Source organism: Pelobates fuscus, chromosome 3, assembly GCF_036172605.1.
Source record: "Pelobates fuscus isolate aPelFus1 chromosome 3, aPelFus1.pri, whole genome shotgun sequence".
NCBI classification, from domain to species: Eukaryota; Metazoa; Chordata; class Amphibia; order Anura; family Pelobatidae; genus Pelobates; species Pelobates fuscus.
This window is the reverse complement of record NC_086319.1, coordinates 420,485,448-420,504,848: the sequence shown is the minus strand read 5'-3', so window position 1 is coordinate 420,504,848 and position 19,401 is coordinate 420,485,448. Positions and strand designations below refer to the sequence as shown.

At 48.9% G+C, this 19,401-nt stretch overlaps 1 protein-coding gene across 1 annotated transcript in view; it reads left to right on the top strand.

The window, feature by feature from the left end:
- The window catches only part of EPO (erythropoietin), a 131,408-nt gene extending 115,421 nt beyond the window's left edge, over positions 1 to 15,987 (top strand). The window contains exon 5 of the mRNA XM_063446081.1: positions 15,697 to 15,987. Coding sequence (XP_063302151.1) covers positions 15,697 to 15,828 — 132 coding nt within the window. The 3' untranslated portion in view covers positions 15,829 to 15,987. The remainder of the gene's footprint in view (positions 1 to 15,696) is intronic.
- The last annotated feature ends 3,414 nt before the right edge of the window (positions 15,988 to 19,401 follow it).

Below are 19,401 nucleotides of genomic sequence, written 5' to 3'. Positions count from 1 at the left end.
CTTGTGTCTATTTATTTCCGCCCCCCCCCTTGTGTCTCTTTATTCCCCCCCCCCTTGTGTCTCTTTATTCCCCCCCCCTTGTGTCTCTTTATTCCCGCCCCCCCCCTTGTGTCTATTTATTCCCGCCCCCCCCTTGTGTCTATTTATTCCCGCCCCCCCCCCTTGTGTCTCTTTATTTCCCCCCCCTTGTGTCTCTTTATTCCCGCCCCCCCCCTTGTGTCTATTTATTCCCGCCCCCCCCCTTGTGTCTATTTATTCCCGCCCCCCCCCCTTGTGTCTCTTTATTTCCCCCCTCCCCTCCTTTCCCTTCCACTCCCCTCCCCTCCCATTTACCTGATTGAGTGGGGCTGGGGTTGGGGCCGGCCGCATTCCGCGCTGGAGCCGCCGGACCGGGTGGCAGCCTCGCCGGTCCGGCGGCACTGCTTTCACTAATGCTGACTCGCTAGGGGCTGATGGAGGAGGGAGGAGCATGTCTCTGTACCATGCTCCCTCGCGGTTCCTGTGCTGGGAATTGTGGGAACCGCGAGGGAGCATGGTACAGAGACATGCTCCTCCCTCCTCCATCAGCCCCTAGCGAGTCAGCATTAGTGAAAGCAGTGCCGCCGGACCGGCGAGGCTGCCACCCGGTCCGGCGGCTCCAGCGCGGCCGCCGACCGGCCCCTTCAGAGTGTGTGCCACCGGACCGGCCACCCGGTGGCACATACTTGTTCAGAGCAGCCCCCAGGTGCCGCGGCCCACCGGGAAATTTCCCGGTATCCCGGTGGGCCAGTCCGGCCCTGTCGTCCATCCTCCCCAGCGGCAGTGTGTGTCCCAGGGAGCAGAAGGTGTCGCCCTTCCTCCCCAGCGGCAGTGTGTATCCCAGGGAGCTGATGGTGTCGTCCATCCTCCCCAGCGACAGTGTGTCCTGCAGGGAGCAGAGACAGTCAGTCTCGCACCCCAGCAGCCGGACAAGAGAATGAAAGGGGAGACAGCTGGTCCCCCTTTCCACCAGCAGAGAGAGTGGCAGGGAGAGGAGCCTGCTAACCCCCCTCCCCAGCGGCAGTTTACCGTCCAGAGAGAGGAGCTTGTTACACCCTCTCTCCAGCGGCAGCCTAACCCACCAAGGGGAGATGTTAAGCCCCACATCTGTGCAGATGGGACCGTAGTCTCTGCACTTACAGCCCCAGGGGTAGGGACGGTCGGTCCTGTCCCCCAGCCACAGAGCAATATATCTAAAGGGGAGACAGTCGGTCTCCAGCAGCCAGGCTCCCACCAGACTACTCCCGTGGTAGTGCTGGCAACAGGACAGAGTACCGCTGGTCTCTGCCCCCTCGGCAACCCACCAAGGCAGCCTATCAGTCTCTCACCCAGCCGTGGGGAGGCACCTGAACTTGGACAAAATTCTCTCTCACCCAGATGTGGTAACTGTTTATTATGGGTGGGCTGCTCTACTACTTCTGTTCTGTGGGTGGGTTGCTGGACTAACCAGGGCACCGACCGGCAGGAGGTCAGATACCCTGTTAGTCTAATTGGTAAAGGGGAGAATTGTGGCGAAACCAACTTCGCCACTGTGGGCTGGAGAAGCCTGGCTGCTAGCCTCCTGCCCGCTGACTATGGCCCCTGGACATATTGCACTTTAAAGACTATATTTGGGCATGTACTAATTTATATTGCTGCTACTGGCCCTTTAAAATCAGCAATGGACATTTTGGGACTACGGTCCCTTTAAGACTGTGAAGCATATCCTATTGTACTGCCTGTATATTGTATATGTATTTATGTATGCAGTTAACCTGGGTTATATATATATATGCAGCCTTCATCTGATTGTTCGGTAGAATCACTCCATTCATTGTATTGAGGAAACTTCCGAACAACCAGACCACCCAGGATTAGTGTGCCTCCAATTACCGTTTGCAACAATGTTGCAAACGGGTAATTGGCAATCATGTAATGTGTTCTGTGTCCTCTGGGTGGCCGCCATTCAGGAAACCAACACGTGGCGGCGGCCATCTTAAACTACCGAACAGCGGTGTTTTGCCGTCGAGTGTCTGGAACTAAAATCGGACACTTGACTAGGCAAACACCGCTGAGACCTCCATACTTCCAGAAATTCGTATGGAAACTACCGAATGACCCGCCGTTCGGTAGAAAGAACCCCATAAACAAGGGAATTCATTCAAACCCTCTCCAGGCTCTATAACACAGGCAATTCGCCTGTTTTCATTCCCTTGTTTGTGACCGACCGCAGGGCCAAAATGCATGGAACTGTTTTCGGATACTTTACCCATGCGGTCGGTCAATACTTTAAAGTCCCATAACTTCCGAACCGTTTATCCGAATGGGCTGATTCTTGCATATGTTGTCCCCCTGAATAAGGGCTATCAGGGGATACCTGTTTTGGAGGTGTAGCCTATGTATTTGGGGTACATCCAGGAATTGGGGAAAAAGGTGTACGGTATAATTGTGTTAAGTGTTAATCTAAGGGGAGGAAATGTGTGGGAGGTACATCCATGTGATTGGTTAATTTCATCCTCCCCCTGGGAGTGTCCTGTATGTACTTGTTTGTAATAAAAGCCAGACTGGGTGTCCCAGTCCACAGTGCCTGCTTAACCCTCAAAATGAAGTGTCGTCTCGTTCTTGGGGGGAATTGGATTGTAAGCTGACTGCCAAGAGTGTAAGCGGATTGTATGCTTTTCTTGTTCAGCTGTTCTAGTTCGGAGTGTTATTTCGTATCCAGATCGGGAGTTTGGTGTTCTGCAGTAGCTGTGCCTGTCTCTAGAAAAGGGGATTATCGCCTAAACGGATTTTTCCCCTTTTATGCTGAAACGGTCCGTTACAGTTGTATTTGGATTATTGTGGATTTCGGGTACTTGTGGATCCGTACGGTACACGCCGCCACGTGGAAAGAACAATGGGTCGCGGCCATTTTGACCGCATGGACTAATGACCGAACAATCACGAACTTTCCACACGACGAATTTCAACCTTACCGGTAACGCACGCCCATACTGGTCGACAGATCCAAAGTACCGAAATAGAGACACCGGATCCAAGAGAGAGTTTTTGTTTATGTTATATGGTGTAACGGACCGTTTCAGCATAAAAGGGGAAAAATCCGTTTAGGCGATAATCCCCTTTCCTAGAGACAGGCACAGCTACTGCAGAACACCAAACTCCCGATCTGGATACGAAATAACACTCCGAACTGGAACAGCTGAACAAGAAAAGCATACAATCCGCTTACACTCCTGGCAGTCAGCTTACAATTCAATTCCCCCCAAGAACGAGACGACACTTCATTTTGAGGGTTAAACAGGAACTCTGGACTGGCTCATCCAGCCTGGCTTTTATTTCCAACTCACACATACAGGCCACACCCAGGGGGAGGCATAAAAGAACCAATGACATAGATGTTACCTCCCACACATCCCCTCCCCTTAGTGTGACACATAATCCCATTATGCATACAGAGTAAAATATACTTTTACACAACTTTCATAACTTTAAAACCATACATCACATTCACATAAAAATACATATCCACAATCAATCCATTCAGGGGAACAACATATTAAAAAATGGCATGAATCCGACCAGGGGTTCAAAAGTTACTAAAAGTATCTTTTGGGCCCTGGCTTGCAGCATGGCACAATCTGGCTCAAACAGAAGTAAAACATCCCCCACAATGCATCCCGGCTTCCTCCCTTCTGCCCTGGAGATAATTGGAGAAGTAATCCAATTATCTAGGACTAGAGTCAGACTCCATTAACCACATGGTTGCAAAAAGACAGTAAAATACATAAAATTACATACTGATACATTTAACACATAAAACACACATTTCTACATATCCCCAGTTTAACTGAACACATAAATACCTACATAATATTTAAGACAGTATTACTGTGATATGTTACAAAGTCTTAAAGGGACATTAGTCCCAAAAGTCCCAATATGTCCATCGCTGATTTTAAAGGGCCAGTAGCAGCAATCTAAATTATTACATGCCCAAATATAGTGTTTATAGAGCAATATGTCCATGGGCCGTAGTCGCAGGGCAGGAGGCTAGCAACCAGGCTTCTCCAGTTCACAGTGGCGAAGTTGGTTTCGCCACAATTCTCCCCTTTACCAATTAGACTAACAGGGTATCTGACCTCCTGCCGGTCAGTGCCCTGGTTAGTCCAGCAACCTACCCACAAAACAGAAATAGTAGAGCAGCCCACCCACAATAAATAGTTACTACACCTGGGTGAGGGAGGATCTTGTCCGGGTTCAGGTGCCTCACCACGGCTGTGTGGGGGGCTGGTAGGCTGCCTTGGTGGGTTGCTGAGGGGGCAGAGACCAGCGGTACTCTGTCCTGTTGCCAGCACTACCACGGGAGTAGTCTGGTTGGAGCCTGGTTGCTGGAGACCGACTGTCTCCCCTTTGGATATATCGCTCTGTGGCTGGGGAACAGGACCGACCGTCCCTACCCCTGGTGCTGTAAGTGCAGAGACTACGGTCCCATCTGCACAGCTGTGGGGCTTAACATCTCCCCTTGGTGGGTTAGGCTGCCGCTGGAGAGAGGGTGTAACAAGCTCCTCTCTCTGGATGGTAAACTGCCGCTGGGGAGAGGGGTTAGCAGGCTCCTCTCCCTGGCACTCTCTCTGCTGGTGGAAAGGGGAACCAGCTGTCTCCCCTTTCATTCTCTGGTCCGGCTGCTGGGGTGCGAGACTGACTGTCTCTGCTCCCTGCAGGACACACTGCCGCTGGGGAGGATGTACGACACCATCAGCTCCCTGGGGTACACACTGCCGCTGGGGAGGGAGGACGCTGTTCTCCTCTCCCTTCACTTCACACTGCCTTCTTGGCCTATCACTTTGCTGCTGGGGGGCAGGAACAACTACCTCTGCCCCCTGTAGCTCAGCCTGCCGCTGGGGAGGAAGGACTGCACCTTCGGCTCCCTGGGGTACACACTGCCGCTGGGGAGGATGGACGACACCATCAGCTCCCTGGGTTACACACTGCCGCTGGGGAGGAAGGACTGCACCTTCGGCTCCCTGGGACACACACGGCCGCTGGGGAGGATGGACGACACCATCAGCTCCCTGGGGTACACACTGCCGCTGGGGAGGGAGGACGATGCTCTCCTCTCCCTTCACTTCACACTGCCTTCTTGGCATATCACTTTGCTGCTGGGGGGCAGGAACAACTACCTCTGCCCCCTGTAACTCAGCCTGCCGCTGGGGAGGAAGGACTGCACCTTCGGCTCCCTGGGACACACACGGCCGCTGGGGAGGATGGACGACACCATCAGCTCCCTGGGGTACACACTGCCGCTGGGGAGGGAGGACGCTGCTCTCCTCTCCCTTCACTTCACACTGCCTTCTTGGCATATCACTTTGCTGCTGGGGGGCAGGAACAACTACCTCTGCCCCCTGTAACTCAGCCTGCCGCTGGGGAGGAAGGACTGCACCGTCGGCTCCCTGGGACACACACGGCCGCTGGGGAGGATGGACGACACCATCAGCTCCCTGGGGTACACACTGCCGCTGGGGAGGGAGGACGCTGCTCTCCTCTCCCTTCACTTCACACTGCCTTCTTGGCATATCACTTTGCTGCTGGGGGGCAGGAACAACTACCTCTGCCCCCTGTAACTCAGCCTGCCGCTGGGGAGGATGGACGACACCATCAGCTCCCTGGGGTACACACTGCCGCTGGGGAGGATGGACGACACCATCAGCTCCCTGGGGTACACACTGCCGTTGGGGATCTGGGCCGACTGCCCAGCATCCCTGTAGGGCCGGTAGAGAGACCTCGGTCCCATCTCCACCTGCCTGCTGGGGGCCTTTCCAGTACCACTCCATGCAGTCCTCTACTTTGGGTTTCTCTGGTTTGTGTTGGAGGAGGATATCGGCTACCTCATCTTCTTGACCACGACTCACCATTAACAGGATGAAATCGTGCTCGAGATCACGTGACCTCTGGTTCTCTTCAAGCAGTTGCTGTATAGCTGCATCAACAATCACCTTCAGGGGATTCGGGCCATATTTGGCTATTCTCCTCATTACCTCAGTAGCAAACTCTACGCCTTCATATCGATAGAACATGACTGCTGGTGGGGACGCTGTACGAGTACTGGCGTTGCCCTTACTTTGTAATCCAGGAATGGTGTTGTCTGTAGCTGTCCCTCTGGTTGTAGGAACGATCCCACCGCTGCCACCAATTGTAACGGACCGTTTCAGCATAAAAGGGGAAAAATCCGTTTAGGCGATAATCCCCTTTCCTAGAGACAGGCACAGCTACTGCAGAACACCAAACTCCCGATCTGGATACGAAATAACACTCCGAACTGGAACAGCTGAACAAGAAAAGCATACAATCCGCTTACACTCCTGGCAGTCAGCTTACAATTCAATTCCCCCCAAGAACGAGACGACACTTCATTTTGAGGGTTAAACAGGAACTCTGGACTGGCTCATCCAGCCTGGCTTTTATTTCCAACTCACACATACAGGCCACACCCAGGGGGAGGCATAAAAGAACCAATGACATAGATGTTACCTCCCACACATCCCCTCCCCTTAGTGTGACACATAATCCCATTATGCATACAGAGTAAAATATACTTTTACACAACTTTCATAACTTTAAAACCATACATCACATTCACATAAAAATACATATCCACAATCAATCCATTCAGGGGAACAACATATTAAAAAATGGCATGAATCCGACCAGGGGTTCAAAAGTTACTAAAAGTATCTTTTGGGCCCTGGCTTGCAGCATGGCACAATCTGGCTCAAACAGAAGTAAAACATCCCCCACAATGCATCCCGGCTTCCTCCCTTCTGCCCTGGAGATAATTGGAGAAGTAATCCAATTATCTAGGACTAGAGTCAGACTCCATTAACCACATGGTTGCAAAAAGACAGTAAAATACATAAAATTACATACTGATACATTTAACACATAAAACACACATTTCTACATATCCCCAGTTTAACTGAACACATAAATACCTACATAATATTTAAGACAGTATTACTGTGATATGTTACAAAGTCTTAAAGGGACATTAGTCCCAAAAGTCCCAATATGTCCATCGCTGATTTTAAAGGGCCAGTAGCAGCAATATAAATTATTACATGCCCAAATATAGTGTTTATAGAGCAATATGTCCATGGGCCGTAGTCGCAGGGCAGGAGGCTAGCAACCAGGCTTCTCCAGTTCACAGTGGCGAAGTTGGTTTCGCCACATATGGTTCCTGAGTAAATGGTGCGAACGTGTATCTAGCGAACGGCCCAACCGATCTAGGGGATTTTCACGTATATTGTTCCCCTAGATCTCCGTTCCCTAATACACGTAGCACATTGTATTTTCGTTATATATTGTGTGTGTTATTAAACCTGTAATTTTTGTATAATATTCTGCTCGGTACAGTGGGAGTGACTCCCACTGTAAATGTATTATCTCCTCCGGATACGGGGAGGAGTTGTTGTACGGCATAAAAGCCCGAGTTGCAGAATAAACATTATTCCTACTTTGACCCTCAACACAGAGTCTCGTCTCGTGCTTGGAGGGGATGACTATTACTTGGATGTCATAATTATGGGGAACCTGTTATGCTTTAGCTGACTTCGTGCTTGGGGGAAAGGACACCTTCTCAGCGGCGTAAACCCCTACTACACCGGGGTGCCGCTACATCCCATTTATACTATAAGACTGTTACTGTGTCTGTGTATCTATATCGGAATCCCCCATATATCCCATTTATACTATAGGACCGTTACTGGGTCTGTGTATCTGTATCGGAACCCCCCATATATCCCATTTATACTATAGGACAGTTACTGGGTCTGTGTATCTGAATCGGAACCCCCCATATATCCCATTTATACTATAGGACTGTTACTGGGTCTGTGTATCTGTATTGGAACCCCCTGTGGCGAAACCGACCTCGCCACGTGTCCTTGGAGGGGGCTGATTGCCCGCCTCTTGCCTTTGGACTATGGACCAGACTTTATGGGAATGTGATACCCCAGATAGCCATACCATGGAGCCTATTCATATAATGAAAGACTATGGGAAAGACTTTAGCTCCATGGCAATTGTACTGTGTGAGTAGGATCTGCGCGCTATTCGGTAGTTTTGTGCGTGCAGATCCCAGCTATCTGGGGATAGGTGAAATGTCTGTGTGTTATGTGTAAATGTGACTTTATGTATTTTAAAGTGTTTTATGTTGTTTTGCAACCATGTGGTTAATGGAGTCTGCCTTTAGTCCTGGGTAATTGGATTACTTCTCCAATTAACTCCAGGGCAGAAGGGAGGAAACCAGGGTGCATTGTGGGGATGTTTCTCTGCCAGCCAGAAAGGAACAAAAGATACTTTTAGTAACTTTTGAACCCCTGGTCGGATTCATGCCATTTTTTAATATGTTGTTCCCCTGAATGGATTGATTGTGGATATGTATTTTTATGTGAATGTGATGTATGGTTTTAAAGTTATGAAAGTTGTGTAAAAGTATATTTTACACTGTATGCATAATGGGATTATGTGTCACACTAAGGGGAGGGGATGTGTGGGAGGTAACATCTATGTCATTGGTTCTTTTATGCCTCCCCCTGGGTGTGGCCTGTATGTGTGAGTTGGAAATAAAAGCCAGGCTGGATGAGCCAGTCCAGAGTTCCTGTTTTAACCTCAAAGTGATGTGTCGTCTCATTATTGGGGGAAGGATTTATTGTATGCTGTTCCAGTTGACTGCTAGGGGTACAAGCCTATTCGTATGGTTCCTATTCAATGGTCTACAGCATTCATACGCTTGGGAGAATTTAAAGGGTTTCTTGGATTCGGTGATTATGGTGTCTGCCAGAGTGCTTGGAGTCCTCAGGAAGCACTAGGAGCATCCATTAACGGAGGTACCAAGTCGGGGTGCCAGGCGATCCGTTACACCCCCCATATATCCCATTTATACTATAGGGCCGTTACTGGGTCTGTGTATCTATATCGGAACCCCCCATATATCCCATTTATACTATAGGACCGTTACTGGGTCTGTGTATCTGTATTGGAACCCCCCCATATATCCCATTTATACTATAGGACTGTTACTGGGTCTGTGTATCTGTATCGGAACCCCCCATATATCCCATTTATACTATAGGACCGTTACTGTGTCTGTGTATCTGTATCGGAATCCCCATATATCACATTTATACTATAGGACTGTTACTGGGTCTGTGTATCTATATCGGAACCCCCCATATATCCCATTTATACTATAGGACCGTTACTTGGTCTGTGTATCTGTATCAGAACCCCCTATATATCCCATTTATACTATAGGACTGTTACTGGGTCTGTGTATCTATATCGGAACCCCCCATATATCCCATTTATACTATATTACCGTTACTGGGTGTGTGTATCTATATCGGAATCCCCCATATATCCCATTTATACTATAGGACTGTTAATGGGTCTGTGTATCTATATTGGAACCCCCATATATCCCATTTCTACTATATTACCGTTACTGGGTCTGTGTATCTATATCGGAACCCCCCATATATCCCATTTATTCTATCGGACTGTTACTGGGCCTGTGTATCTATATCGGAATCCCCCATATATCCCATTTATACTATAGGACCGTTACTGGGTCTGTGTATCTGTATCGGAACCCCCCATATATCCCATTTATACTATAGGACTGTTACTGGGTCTGTGTATCTGTATCGGAACCCCCCATATATCCCATTTATACTATAGGACTGTTACTGGGTCTGTGTATCTGTATCGGAACCCCCCATATATCCCATTTATACTATAGGACAGTGTAACGGATCACCTGGCACCCCGACTGGGTACCTCCGTTGATGGATGCAATATATGCGATATGCAAATCTACCCGAATATGCAAATTACCAGTCTTGCTATTCAGGTAGTGCATATTACTGTTGCTACCAACAGAGGGCACTACACAAGCTCCATAGCCAAATCCACCTAAGGGGGAGCAATCCTCAGCAGTACAGGAGAGCAGGCAATACATCTCAGGGGCCATAGTCACATGGCAGGAGGCTGGCAATCAGTCTTCTCCAATGCCCAGTGGCAAGGCTGGTACCGCCACATTTCTCCCCTTTTCCAAACAGACTAACAGGGTATCTGACCTCCTGCCGGTCAGTGCCCTGGTTAGTCCAGCAACCCACCCACGAAGCACAAACAGTAATACAGCCTACCCACAATACATGGTTACTACACCTGGGTAAAAGATTAGCTCGTCCATGTCCAGGTGCCTCAACAAGGCTGTGTGGGGTACTGATAGGCTGCCTTGGTGGGTTGCTGAGTGCCAGCGCTACCACGGGAGTAGCCTGGTTGGAGCCATGCTGAAAAGAAGAGTTGGTAGGCTCCTCTCTCGGGATCTGGGGCTGCTGCTGGAGGGGGAGACCGACTGTCTCCCCTTTGGTTACATAGTCCTGCTGCTGGAGGGGGAGACCGACTGTCTCCCCTTTGGCTAAACAGCCCTGCTGCTGGTGGACAGGACCGACTGTCCCTACCCCTAGTGGTGCATGTGCAGAGACCACGGTCCCATCTGCACTGTTGTGGAGCTTACTGTCTCCCCTTGGTGGGTTAAGCTGCTGCTGGGGAGAGGGGGTAACAAGCTCCTCTCCCATACATACTTTCAGCTGCTGGGGAGAGGGGGTAACAAGCTCCTCTCCCATACATACTTTCAGCCGCTGGGGAGAGAGACTAACTGTCTCCTCTCCTAATGACACACACTGCTGCTGGGGAGGAAGGACGACACCTTCAGCTCCCTGTAACACACACTGCCGCTGGGGAGGAAGGACTGCACCTTCGGCTCCCTGAGACTCACTGGACTGCTGGGGAGAGGGACCAACTGTCTCCTCTCCTAAGGACACACACTGCCGCTTGGGAGGAAGGACTGCACCTTCGGCTCCCTGAAACTCACTGGACTGCTGGGAAGAGGGACCAACTGTCTCCTCTCCTAAGGACACACACTGCCGCTGGGGAGGAAGGACGGCACCTTCAGCTCCCTGGGATACATACTGCCGCTGGGGATCTGGGCCGACTGCCCAGCATCCCTGTAGGGCCGGTAGAGAGACCTCGGTCCCATCTCCACCTGCCAGCTGGGTGTCTTCCCAGGACAAGTCAATAAGATCTTCCATCTCTGGTGCTGGTTGGGACATATGTGGTACAGTACCAAGGTCCCCTGATAACAGGCTTGGTTGCTGGGGAGGAAGAACTAAACTCAATGCTTCCGGTGGCATACAGTCAATAAGCCCCATCATGTCAGAGACAGGCGGCGTTATACATTGGAATAGGCAAACATAATCCTGTTCTAGTTCCCACTCCCGGTTGGCAAGAAAAGATAGATCTGGCTGAATGGCATCGATCTCCGTAAGGTCCCAGTTGTCTGCCCGCTCAGCTCGGATGGACCAGAAGCGAGCAATGTCGGTGTCTCCGAACCAGAGACTAGTTTCAATAGTATCCCACAACAAACCAGGGCCATCGTAGTCTTCCCCCTCAATACACTTGTACTCAATCAGCCATGGGTAGAGGTGGTAAGCATGCCACCGCAGGGCCCGATAGGAATCATCCAGCCACACCTCAGTCTCAACTAGCGTCTCCAGTTCGCTTACCCATTCCTCTGAGGGCTGGTTTCCCAATAATGGCATCCGCAGCTCTAGTTGTTCTGCTTGGCGCTGGTTAGTGGTCAGGATTTCCTGGAACCGGAAGGGTCGAATTTCGTCGATGTCCTCCTTCCAGAGATCGGTACGAAGCGCCACCCTCCACTCTGTCTCTTTTTCCTCTGGGATAGGATACTCCATACTGCGCATCACATCCTGTAGTCGCTGCTGGAGCCTGGCATCAAAGGGAGATACTGCACGGCGTTCCATCTCTGAAGTAGTGCTGGTTTTCCCAAGGCTAGGAAGCCATCCCACCGCTGCCACCAATCTTCTCCCCTTTACCCCCCAGACTAACAGGGTACTTGACCTCCTGCCGGTCAGTGCCCTTGTTAGTCCAGCAGCCCACCCACAAGACAGAAACAGCAGAGCAGCCCACCCACAATAAACAGTTACTACACCTGGGTGAGGGAAAATCTTGTCCAGGTTCAGGTGCCTCACCACGGCTGTGTGGGGGACTGGTAGGCTGCCTTGGTAGGTTGCTGAGGGGGCAGAGACCAGCGGTACTCTGTCCTGTTGCCAGCACTACCACGGGAGTAGTCTGGTTGGAGCCTGGTTGCTGGAGACCGACTGTCTCCCCTTTAAATACACCGCTCTGCTGCTGGAGACCGACTGTCTCCCCTTGAGTTACACCGCTCTGCTGCTGGAGACCGACTGTCTCCCCTTGAGTTACACCGCTCTGCTGCTGGAGACCGACTGTCTCCCCTTGAGTTACACAGCTCTGCTGCTGGAGACCGACTGTCTCCCCTTTAGTTACACAGCTCTGCTGCTGGAGACAGACTGTCTCCCCTTTAAATACACCGCTCTGCTGCTGGAGACCGACTGTCTCCCCTTGAGTTACACCGCTCTGCTGCTGGAGACCGACTGTCTCCCCTTGAGTTACACAACTCTGCTGCTGGAGACCGACTGTCTCCCCTTTAGTTACACAGCTCTGCTGCTGGAGACAGACTGTCTCCCCTTTGGCTAAACAGCCCTGTTGTGGGGGGGCAGGACCGACCGTCCCTACCCCCTGTGCTGGAAGTGCAGAGACCACGGTCCCATCTGCACAGGTGTGGGGCTTACAGTCTCCCCCTGGTACATTAAGCTGCCGCTGGGGAGAGGTGGTAACCAGCTCCTCTCCCATTAGAACACTCTGCCGCTGGGGAATGGAGACTGGGCTCTCTATTCCCTGTACATTAATGATCCGCCGCTGGGGAGAGGTGGTAACAATCTCCTCTCCCATGCATACTTCCCGTCTCTGCGGAGGGAGACCGACTGTCTCTCCTCCCAGCACAGAGTCCTGCTGTGGGGGAAAAGGGGATGGGCTCTCTATTCCCTGCTGGATACTCTGCCGCTGGGGAATGGAGACCGGGCTCCCAATTCCCAACAAATCACACTGCCGCTGGGGAGGGAGGACGGCTCCTTCAGCTCCCTGTAACTTGGGCGCAGAGACCACGGTCTCATCTGCGCTGGTGTGGGGCTTACGGTCTCCCCTTGGTGGGTTAGGCTGCCGCTGGAGAGAGGGTGTAACAAGCTCCTCTCTCTGAACTGTAACCTGCCGCTGGGGATCTGGGCCGACTGCCCAGCATCCCTGTAGGGCCAGTAGAGAGACCTCGATCCCATCTCCACCTGCCATCTGTGGGTCTCTCCAGGACCAGTCTATGAGGTCTGGTTCTGCTTGTCGGGTAGGTTGGAGCTGCACGAAGCTGAGCAGGTGTTGGTAGTCCTGCTCCAGCTCCCACTCCCTTGTTACCAGGTGGGTCATGTCTTTGCTCACCTCGCATTCGTCAGCCCAGACATACATGCCCATCCGGTAGTCGTAGATGTCCCAAAACCTAGACCCCTCCGTGCTGCCAAGATCAATGTCGTCCTCCAAGGCATCCCATAATAAACCCGGGCCATCATAATCATCCCCCTCCGGTAAGTCGTGCTCGGCCGTCCAGGGGGTAAGTCGAATGGTATGCCACCAGAGGGCCTGGTATGCGTTGTCTAGCCAGATCTCTCGCCATACCAGGGTCTCTAGTCTTGTCACCCACTCATCCAGGGGCTGCTCTCCCAATAGATACATGCGCATCGCCACACGCTTCTGTAGCCGCTGCTCATCACTGGGGAGACTCTCACCTCGCCGCCACTGGGCGTCTTCCAGGGCATCATACCAGACTTCCTTTCTGTCTGCATCCCTGTAGTCCGCGGCCGCCTCCTCCTCCTCATCATGGAACGCTGTCCAAAAACTAGCTGATTCCATCCTGCTGTAGCCAGGGGCGCTGTACGGATACTAGCGTTGCCCTCAATTTGTAATTCCAAACGTTACCAGTGTCTCTGAGCTGCTTCTCCTCGCACTAGGACGCCATCCCACCGCTTGCCACCAATGTAACGGATCACCTGGCACCCCGACTGGGTACCTCCGTTGATGGATGCTCCTAGCGCTTCTTGAGGATTCCAAGCACTCTAGCCGACAACACAACCACCGCAGGACGAACCTCTCTTCCTTCCAGAGCGAAGCAGGAACGAGCTCTTAAAAGAGCTTAGGAGTGATTATAGCAAGGGAATATGCAGAGCATAGCAATCCCTTGTAGCAGATTCCCCCAATAAGAGACAGGACTCCAAATTGAGGGTGAAGTAGAACTGACAAAATCTTTATTTTACTTGGGACTAGCCCATTTGGTCATTACATTAACATTGCTGTGAAAACTCAATAAAATTACAAACAGTCAAATCATAGCAGGCAACATTCATTGACTTATTATAACATAATTACATATTGATAAATAGGTGGGGAAGACCATAATTAACACAAATGTCTCTCCTGCATGCAGAATTAGCGATATGCAAATCTACCCGAATATGCAAATTACCAGTCTTGCTATTCAGGTAGTGCATATTACTGTTGCTACCAACAGAGGGCACTACACAAGCTCCATAGCCAAATCCACCTAAGGGGGAGCAATCCTCAGCAGTACAGGAGAGCAGGCAATACATCTCAGGGGCCATAGTCACATGGCAGGAGGCTGGCAATCAGTCTTCTCCAATGCCCAGTGGCAAGGCTGGTACCGCCACAGACAGTTACTGGGTCTGTGTATCTGAATCGGAATCCCCCATATATCCCATTTATACTATAGGACTGTTACTGGGTCTGTGTATCTGTATCGGAACCCCCATATATCCCATTTATACTATAGGACCGTTACTGGGTCTGTGTATCTGTATCGGAACCCCCCATATATCCCATTTATACTATAGGACAGTTACTGGGTCTCTGTATCTGTATTGGAACCCCTCATATATCCCATTTATACTATAGGACTGTTACTGGGTCTGTGTATCTATATCGGAACCCCCATATATCCCATTTATACTATAGGACCGTTACTGCGTCTCTGTATCTGTATTGGAACCCCCCATATATCCCATTTATACTATAGGACCGTTACTGGGTCTGTGTATCTGTATCGGAACCCCTCATATATCCCATTTATACTATAGGACTGTTACTGGGTCTGTGTATCTGTATCGGAACCCCCCATATATCCCATTTATACTATAGGACTGTTACTGGGTCTGTGTATCTGAATCGGAATCCCCCATATATCCCATTTATACTATAGGACTGTTACTGGGTCTGTGTATCTGTATCGGAATCCCCCATATATCCCATTTATACTATAGGACCGTTACTGGGTCTGTGTATCTGTATCGGAACCCCCCATATATCCCATTTATACTATAGGACAGTTACTGGGTCTCTGTATCTGTATTGGAACCCCTCATATATCCCATTTATACTATAGGACTGTTACTGGGTCTGTGTATCTGTATCGGAACCCCTCATATATCCCATTTATACTATAGGACTGTTACTGGGTCTGTGTATCTGTATCGGAACCCCCCATATATCCCATTTATACTATAGGACTGTTACTGGGTCTGTGTATCTGTATCAGAACCCCCAATATATCACATTTATACTATAGGACTGTATCTGTAACTTTAATCCTATTTGTAACATTTTGCATTTTTACTTAGTTGTGTTTTTACTTTGATTTTTTAGGTTGAAACAAACATTCCAGACTCTAAGGAAAGGACTCGTTCTGTCAGCACTTTAAAACAATTCTTTTCGGTTTACACAAATTTCTTACGGGGGAAATACAAGAATCTCCTTAACACGGTCTGCAAATTATAAGCTGTAGATTGTCCGGCTAATCACCTCTCCCCCCGATCACTCCAGTGACGCCGCCGTATGGAAGGACTTTGTGGAATTCATTTTTTATACAATTTATGAACACTTTTTACAAAAATTTTATGACTATGGACTAAACTATTTCAGAGAGTTTATATTTTATATTAAGTTAAAATGTACATATTTCTATATATTTATCTTTATTTTGTGTTCAAAAATGAATGTGGGATTTTATTGATGATTTAATGATGTATACATTCCTTTATTTATTAAATGTGAATAATAAATGCATTATTTTAGAAACATTGTTTTAAATGTCTGTTGGTTGAAATGAAAGATTTTTTTTAAATGAATATTATATTTTTATTTTGTATTTTTTGTTGGTAATTGCATGTGCGAATAGATTTTCTGCTTTATTGATCATATCACACATCACTGCCACCCAAACTACACCACTATCAGCAAACCACATCACTGTCACCCAATCCACATCACTATTAGCAAACCACATCACTTCCACCCAAATCACACCACTATCAGCAAACCACGTCACTGCAACCAAAACCACGTAATAATTAGCAAACCACAACACTGCAACCAACACCACATCACTGACACAAACATCACACCACTGCAACCCAAACCACATCACTAAAACCCACATCACACCACTGCAACCAAAACCTGATCACTGCCACACAATCCACATCACTATTAGCAAACCACATCACTGCCACCCAAACCACATCACTATTAGCAAACCACATTACTGCAACCAAAACCACATCACTGCAACCAACACAACATCACACCACTGCAACCCAAACCACATCACTAAAACCCACATCACACCACTGCAACCCAAACCAGATCATTGCCACCCAAACCACACCACTATCAGCAATCCACATCACTGCCACCCAATCCACATCACTGCCACCCAAGCCCCATCACTATTAGCAAACCCATCACTGCCACCCAATCCACATCACTGCAACCAAAACCACATAACAATTAGCAAACCACATCACTGAAACCACACCACACCACTGCAACCCAAACCAGATCACTGCCACCCAAACCAAACCACTATCAGCAAACCACATCACTGCCACCTAATCCACATCACTATTGGCAAATCAAATAACTGCCACCCAATCCACATCACTATTAGCAAACCACATCACTGCAACCAACACCACATCACACCACTGCAACCCAAACCACATCACTGCAACACACATCACACCACTGCAACTCAAACCACATCACTGAAACCCACATCATACCACTGCAACCCAACCCAGATCACCGCCACCCACACCACATCAAACCTAGCAAACCACATCACTGCAACCCACCTAAAACCACTGCAACACAAACTAGATAACTGCCACATCACAATTAGCAAACCACACCACTGCAACCCAAACCAGATGACTGCCACATCACTTCCACCCAATCTACATCACTTCCACCCAATCCACATCGCTGCTACCCAAACCACATCACAATTAGCAAACCACAGCACTGCAACCCAAACCAGATAACTGACAACCAAACCAATCACTGACAACCAAACCAATCACTACTAACCAAATTGATCACTACCAACCACACTCATCGCTGCTAACCAAACCTATCACTAACAACCAAACTAACCACAGCCAATCAAACCAATCACTGTCAACCAAACCAATCACTGTCAACCAAACCAATCACTGTCAACCAGAGCAATCACTACCAACCAGAGCAATCACTACCAACCAGAGCAATCACTACCAACAAAACCACAGCACTGCAAAACAAACTAATACCTGCCATCCAAACAAATCACTGCTGACCAAACCTATTACAGCCAACCAAACCAATCATTATCAACAAAACCACAGCACTGCCAGCGAAACTAATCACAGCTAACCAAACCAATCACTGCCAACCAAGCTAATCACAGCCAACCAAACCAATCACTGCCAACCAAACCAATCACTGCCAACCAAGCTAATCACTGCCAACCAAGCTAATCACTGCCAACCAAACTAATCACAGCCAAATAAACCAATCTCTGCCAACCAAACCAATCACTACCAACCAATGTAATCACTGCCAACCAAACAAATCACTACCAACCAATGCAATCACTGCCAACCAATGTAATCACTGCCAACCAAACCAATCTCTGCCAACCAAACTAATTACTGCCAACCAAACCAATAACAGCCAACCAAAGTAATCACTGCCAACAAACCAATCTCTGCCAACAAAAGTAATTATGGCCAACCAAACCAATAACAGCCAACCAAAGAAATCACTGCCAACCAAACCAATCACTACCAACCAAAGTAATTACTGCCAACCAAACCAATCACTACCAACCAAAGTAATTACTGCCAACCAAACCAATCACTACCAACCAAAGTAATTACTGCCAACCAAACCAATTACAGCCAAGCAAAGTAAATACTGCCAACCAAACCAATCGCTGCCAACCAAAGTAATTACTGGCAACCAAACCAATCATTACCAACCAAAATAATTACAGCCAACCAAAGCAATCACTGCCAACCAAACCAATCACTGCCAACCAAACCCCTGAATCACTATGTAATAAATCACATTGATGCTAGTCAGCTGCTGCATTGCTTTAATTGGTCCATTGCCCTTCATGGTATATCTCAGTCTTGTTGCTGTGGTCCTGGTGTGCAGACGTAGCGCTGGCACTTACAGTTTCCAGTATCTGTTACGTAAGAGAGAAGAGGAAAAACAACTGATGTTTTGCTCCTAGCATGCGTTGGCAGCGGCGCCAAGGCTGACCAGACAATCTAACGATGCCAGGCTGCTTCCCCTCATCCGAATCTTCTCTTTCCTGCTGCCATTGTAGGAGCCGCTCTGCTCACAGTAACAGTCTGTTGTGTTCTCACTTCCTGCTATAATCCGTCAATGTCATTTAAAGAGCAACAATTAGTTCTGCAGAATTCACAAAGGACAGCCATAATACGGAGTTACTGTGTGATGATTACAATCTAATGGCAGTAAGGAACGTCACTTTGTTCCAACAAACTCACTTTTTTTATCTTGGGCTCCATTTATTCCATTAATTAGAGCCCTACAGTGGTGACCTATCACTAAGAAACACAGAGTATAATAAGTGTAATATGAGGAATTCAGCCCCATCAGATGCCGAGGCATGGTCATGAAGGGGTTAAAGATAATCTCATTGTCTGCACATAGCTCAGTAATAGAAGGGGGGTCCTAGCAGGCTGGTTAGTGGAGGCTGCAGGCTCTGATGAGAGGGGAGAAAGGAAAATAAACAAACTGTGATGTGGTTCCAGTGTTAGTATATGCCGGGCAGTGGCGCCAATGCTGATCGGACCACCTGATGATGCCAGTAAGATCCTTTTGTCTCTTTCCTGCTGTTATTAGCAACAATCTGCCTTGTTTGTACCTGGCTATGACCTCTGACATGGGACCCAGAATCCATTTAAAAACAGCTTTAACAATAGAAAAAACACAGCATGGGAACGATGAGTACACTCAGGTATATGCAGACTGACACCGTACTCGCTTCATATATAG